This window comes from Lepidothrix coronata, unplaced genomic scaffold (genome assembly GCF_001604755.1).
Source record: "Lepidothrix coronata isolate B3197 unplaced genomic scaffold, Lepidothrix_coronata-1.0 Scaffold316, whole genome shotgun sequence".
Taxonomy (NCBI): Eukaryota; Metazoa; Chordata; class Aves; order Passeriformes; family Pipridae; genus Lepidothrix; species Lepidothrix coronata.
In genome coordinates, this window is record NW_016690496.1 from 251,831 (window position 1) to 257,169 (window position 5,339).

A 5,339-nucleotide genomic window follows, 5' to 3' on the forward strand; every position below is an offset into this window, starting at 1 on the left:
GTATGGCTCTGTCACTATCCCTGTCCCCATCATCATCCCTGTCCCCATCATCATCTATGTCCTCATCATCATCCCTGTCCCCATCATCATCCCTGTCCCCATCATCATCTATGTCCTCATCATCATCCCTGTCCCCATCATCATCCCTGTCCCCATCATCATCCCTGTCCCCATCATCATCTATGTCCTCATCATCATCCCTGTCCCCATCATCATCCCTGTCCCCATCATCATCCATGTCCTTATCATCATCCCTGTCCCCCTCATCATCCATGTCCTTATCATCATCCCTGTCCCCATCATCATCCCTGTCCCCATCATCATCCATGTCCTCATCATCATCCTTGTCCCCACCATCCCTGTTTCTGTCATCGTCCTTGTCCCCATTATCCTTGTCTCCATCATCAGCCCTGTCTCCTTCATCATCATCCTTGTCCTCATCATCCCTGTTTCCATCATCATCCCTGTTTCTACCATCTCCCTGTCCCCATTATCCCTCTATCCATCTCCCTGTCCCCGTTATCCCTGTGTCCATCATCCCTGTTTACATCCCCATCCCCATTGCCGTGACCTTCCCTGGCGTGCCAGGGCCGCCTAGTGGTCGGTGACAGCACCGTAGGTGACATCTTGGGGACATTTTTGTCCCCTTGTCACTGCCAGACACAGGGTGGGGACAGCTGTCCTGCTGCCCCCCCATCCTCACAGCCATGGTGGTTCTGGCTGGTGTCCCCCTCGGTGTGGGTGGCCTGGGGCACCCCTGGCTTGGGGACTCCCTCCCGCTGGCCCCTGGTGATGCCTCTGAGCAGCCTCTTCTCTCCCCCGCAGCGGTGGCAGGACCTGAACGTCATCAGCAGCCTGTTGAAATCCTTCTTCCGGAAGCTTCCCGAGCCCCTGTTCACGGACGGTGAGTCCCTGCACCCCCTGGGCCACCAGAGCCCCCCGAGTGGCCACTGGTGACCCTGTGCCAATGGCTGGCACCAGGCAGCCCCAGGGCCTGTCCCACCCATCCCTGTGTCAGGGACAGGCCCCCACACCCAGAGTGAGACAGTGCCCACCCGAGGAGGGGGGCACAGACCCTCCCTCACCGAGGCCCCTGGGCCACCTTCAGTGCCCTATTCCAGTGGGATCAGCCCCTTCCCCAGGATCTCCAGCTGGTTCATCCAGGGGTCCCCAGCTCTGGGGGGACGTCCTCTCCCCTCCACCCACTTCTGACCTCTCCCATGTCCCACTTTCAGATAAATACAACGACTTTATTGAAGCCAACCGGATAGAAGATGCCAGCGAGAGGATGAGGACGCTGCGGAAGCTGGTAGGGAGATGGGGCAGGGGCTCCACAGCTCTGGAGCCCCTCTTTGGGGCTGGTTGGGGTGGGAGGGGTGAGCAGAGGGGTGACCTGGTGCCTCCCCACAGATCCGGGACCTGCCAGGTCACTACTACGAGACGCTCAAGTTCCTGGTGGGTCACCTGAAAACCATCGCTGACCACTCGGAGAAGAACAAGGTACCAGACCCCAAACCCTGGGAATCTCCTGGGCCCCCTGCCCCACCCGGAGCCCCCGCAGCTCGGGCTGAGCTGGGAGCACTAACCTGGCTCTGGTTGCAGATGGAGCCCCGAAACCTGGCGCTGGTGTTCGGCCCCACGCTGGTCCGGACGTCCGAGGACAACATGACCGACATGGTGACGCACATGCCCGACCGCTACAAGATCGTGGAGACCCTCATCCAGCACGTGAGTGGCACCAGCGGATGGGTGGGCACCGCTGTGGCTGGAGGAGGGGGGTGATCAGCACACCAGGCATGAGAATTGGGGTCCCTGGCCATGCCGAGCTCCCCCCGCTCCCGGCCGGGCCGTAACCCCACTCCTGTCTCCCCGCAGTCAGACTGGTTCTTCAGTGACAAGGAGGACAAGGGTGAGAAGGTGAGTCCTGTCCCCTCTGTGTGTGAGGGGATCTTGCTGTGGGGCAGGGGGGGCACAGAGCCTTGGTTGGCTCTTGGCAGCCCCCTGAGCTCCATCCCCGCTCCCCTGGCAGACCCCCGTGGATGAGAAGGAGGCTCAGTCCGTGCCCAACATCGAGTACCTGCTCCCCAACATCGGCAGGACGGCGGCGCCCGGCGATGCCGCAGGTGAGCACTGGTGTCTGTGGCACCGGGCCCTGCAGCCCTGGCACTGGGGCACCCCGGGGTGCCCCTCTGGATGCTCTGTCCCCCCGTGCCCACACCCCTGGGCAGCCGGCAAACCCACACACGGCACACCCGGCTGTGCTGGAGCGGGACATCCTGGCGCCCTCCTCACTGGAAAACGGGAACAACCCCCCCGGGGATGCCGGATGAGCCCCCTCCCCGCCCTCTCCCGTCACCCTTCTCTCTGGTGGCTGCTCCTCATCCCTCCGTGGCACCCCGGCAGCGCCCACCCCGCGGGACCCCCGCCCGTGCCCGCGCTGCCAACCCCGACACCGGGAGACTTTGATGTTCGACTGATTTCTTACGTTCTTTCCTTGAACTTCTCTGTGCTGTCCTCTTCCTCCTCCTCCTCCTCTTCCTCCTCCAGCGGACCTCCTGGAGAGCTAGAGCGGGTACAGTTTGATCCTGGGTGCATTGATCCCGCACTAACCCCTCGGGTGACCACGAGAGAGCGGGAGCAGGGCGGGCAGAGGGAGGGGAGGGGGCCCTGTCCTGCCTGGCCGCTGTCCCCAGGGTCCCCAGCACCAGGAGGGGGCTGCTGAGCCTCTGGGGAGCCCCAAATCCGTTAACCCTGTTATCCCACGTCATTGGCCGGTGCTCACGGTGCCATTCCCTGGCAGGGCTGGGGGCTGGGTGTCCCGGGACACTCAAACTCTGGGATATGGGGGTCCCAAAGCCCCGGGGAGGGTCAGCACCCCCTTCCTGCCTCCCCCTCTCTCGTTGTCAGCAGCTGTTTAACCCCATCCCGGGCGTGCAGGGCGGGAGAGGGTGTCTGTGTCTTGTCCTTGTCCTTCACACCATGGCAGCGGTGCCAGGGCTGCCCGTCACCCCCCTGTCCCCTCTTACCCCCTAACCCCCAGGGGAGCCGGGACGACCCCATGGCCTGTCCCAGCCCTCTCCAGCACAGCCCATTCCAGACCCTGCTCCGAGACTGGATTTGCTATGGAGCCACCTCCCCGTGCTCTGTCCTGGTGGCACGGCGGTGGCAGTGCCCTGTCCCTGTCCCCTCTGTGCCCCGTGGCTGTGGGAGGGTTGAGGTCCTGGCACTGGGGTCCTGGCTGTACTTCCCAGCTGTGTGTGCCTCTGTGTGTCCCCCTTATCCCCACTCCTCACCCTGGGTTTCTGCAGTGGGTGAGCAATGCCAGGGACCCCCAGAGCCCCCCCTGAGCCTCCTGGCACCTCCTGTACCCACTGGCACACCCCTGCCAGGGGCCAGCCGGTGTGACAGCCCCGGCACGTCCCCATCCTGGCCTGGGGGAACGGAGCAGCATCTGTGACAGCCCCAGCATGTCCCCATCCTGGTCTGGGGGAGCGGAGCAGCATCCCCAGCTCTGCCCCCCGGCCCCCTCCCCAGCACCCCCCTCCACCCCTGGGGCCTCACTGACCCCCCTCTCCCCTCTGCTTTCCAGGCTCGACCCGCAGCGGCTCCGCCAAACCGAAGGTGAGGGGGGTCCCGGGCTGGGGCTGGCGGGGGGGGGACACACACAGCGGTGGGGACACTGAGCCCGTCCTCGTCCCTGTGTCCCCACCGTCCCTGTCCCTGTGTCCCCACCGTCCCTGTCCCTGTGTCCCCACCGTCCCTCACCGCGGTGTCCCCGTTCAGGGCACGTGGCCGTCCCGCAAGGCGCCGCCGCACCGGGAGCTCCTCGGCATCCCCTTCGTCTCGGCCGCCGCCCGCAGGAGGAAGAAGAGGAGAGAGGCCGAGGGCGTCGGCAGCAGCACCGACGACGACGCGGAGCGCAGGGACACGCCGGGCCGGGACCAGGAGCGCCAGGGGACCGCGGCCGCCCCGCCGGGACCCGGCAAAGCCCCCCGCGGGACCGGCACCGAGCCGGCCGCCCCCGGCCCGGCCAGGGGGGAGCGGGAGAGCTCCACGGATCCCGCGGCGGGATCCGGCTCCGAGCCGGCGCCGGACGCCCGCTCCATCGTGTCCGGCTACTCCACGCTGTCCACCATGGACCGCAGCCTGTGCTCCGAGGTGCAGTCGGTGGCCGGGAGCCGCGGGGAGGAGGCGGACGATGAGCGGAGCGAGCTCAGCCACATGGAGACGGACACGGAGAGCCGGGAGGGCGCCCGAGCCCGGCCGGGGCAGGCCGGGGGGGCCGGTGGTGACGAGGACAAGGGTCCCCTGGGCCGCCCCTCCTTCAACTCCCACCGCCTGATCCAGTGTGACACGCTGGCCCGCAGGAAGCTGGCCCGGCCGCGGCCCACCGGGGAGCCCCCCGAGCCCGCCGGGGAGGAGCAGGGCTGGGCCCCCCCCGGGCGGCCCTCGCTGCGGGAGCACCTCCGGCAGCACCTGCGGGGCTCCACCGACGACATGGGGGTCCTGGGGGTCCGGCTGCGCCGAGCCCACTCCCCCGAGACCCGCCGCAAGAAGAGCAGCTGGCGCCGGCACACGGTGGTGGTGCCCGGCGGCCTCAAAGACCTCAACTTCAACGAGTGGAAGGAGCCGCGGGGGCTGGAGGGCTCCCCGGGCCCCTGCCACGACAAGGACTCGGGGCTCAGCAGCCTGGAGTCCACCAAAGCCCGGCCCCCGGCCCCCACCCCGGCACAGCCTGGCACCGCCAGAGAGGGGACGGGCACCAAGAGCCCCCCGGGCAGCCCCGGCCCCCCGGCCCCCCTGCGCTTCCCCCAGTGTCTCTGACCCCCCCGGCCCCCCCAGCCAGTGTTTAATTTAAGGACTCGCCCTTGTTCTCGTATTTAATTGTGCTCTGGACGAGCTGCTCTTGTTTAACAGGCGGCCCCGCGTGGGGGTGGGACGAGAAGCCACCTCGTCCCCTGGGCTTTGGGGGGGGTCCCGCGGAGGTCCCATCCCGTGGTCCCGCTGTGGTCCCATTGCACGGCCCCCCAGCCCCCCGGGCAGTGCCAGGAGGGGTGTGGGGGCTCACGGGGACTGTCCCCACCGTGGGCAGTGGTGGCCCTGCTGTCTCAGCCATGGCAGAGTGAAGTGCGGGCACTTCCCTGGGCACTGTGGCCACTCTGCCAGGGACTCCCCTGTGCTGGGGACCCTGGAGGGACCCTGGTATCAGAGACCCCTGTGCTGGGGACCCCAGGGGACCCTGGTGTCAGAGACCCCTGTGCTGGGGATTCTGGGGGGACCCTGGTGCCAGAGACCCCTGTGCTGGGGACCCTGGGGGACCCTGGTGTCAGAGACCCCTG

The 5,339-nt window shown here is 67.0% G+C and overlaps 1 protein-coding gene across 1 annotated transcript in view; it reads left to right on the top strand.

The window, feature by feature from the left end:
* ARHGAP23 (Rho GTPase activating protein 23) overlaps positions 1-5,333 on the top strand; it is an 18,794-nt gene extending 13,461 nt beyond the window's left edge. Inside the window, exons 13-20 of the mRNA XM_017837896.1 lie at positions 826-904; positions 1,236-1,309; positions 1,411-1,500; positions 1,603-1,728; positions 1,876-1,917; positions 2,030-2,123; positions 3,590-3,630; positions 3,784-5,333. Of these exons, the coding sequence (XP_017693385.1) occupies positions 826-904; positions 1,236-1,309; positions 1,411-1,500; positions 1,603-1,728; positions 1,876-1,917; positions 2,030-2,123; positions 3,590-3,630; positions 3,784-4,824 (1,587 nt within the window). The 3' untranslated portion in view covers positions 4,825-5,333. The remainder of the gene's footprint in view (positions 1-825; positions 905-1,235; positions 1,310-1,410; positions 1,501-1,602; positions 1,729-1,875; positions 1,918-2,029; positions 2,124-3,589; positions 3,631-3,783) is intronic.
* Positions 5,334-5,339: the final 6 nt, after the last annotated feature.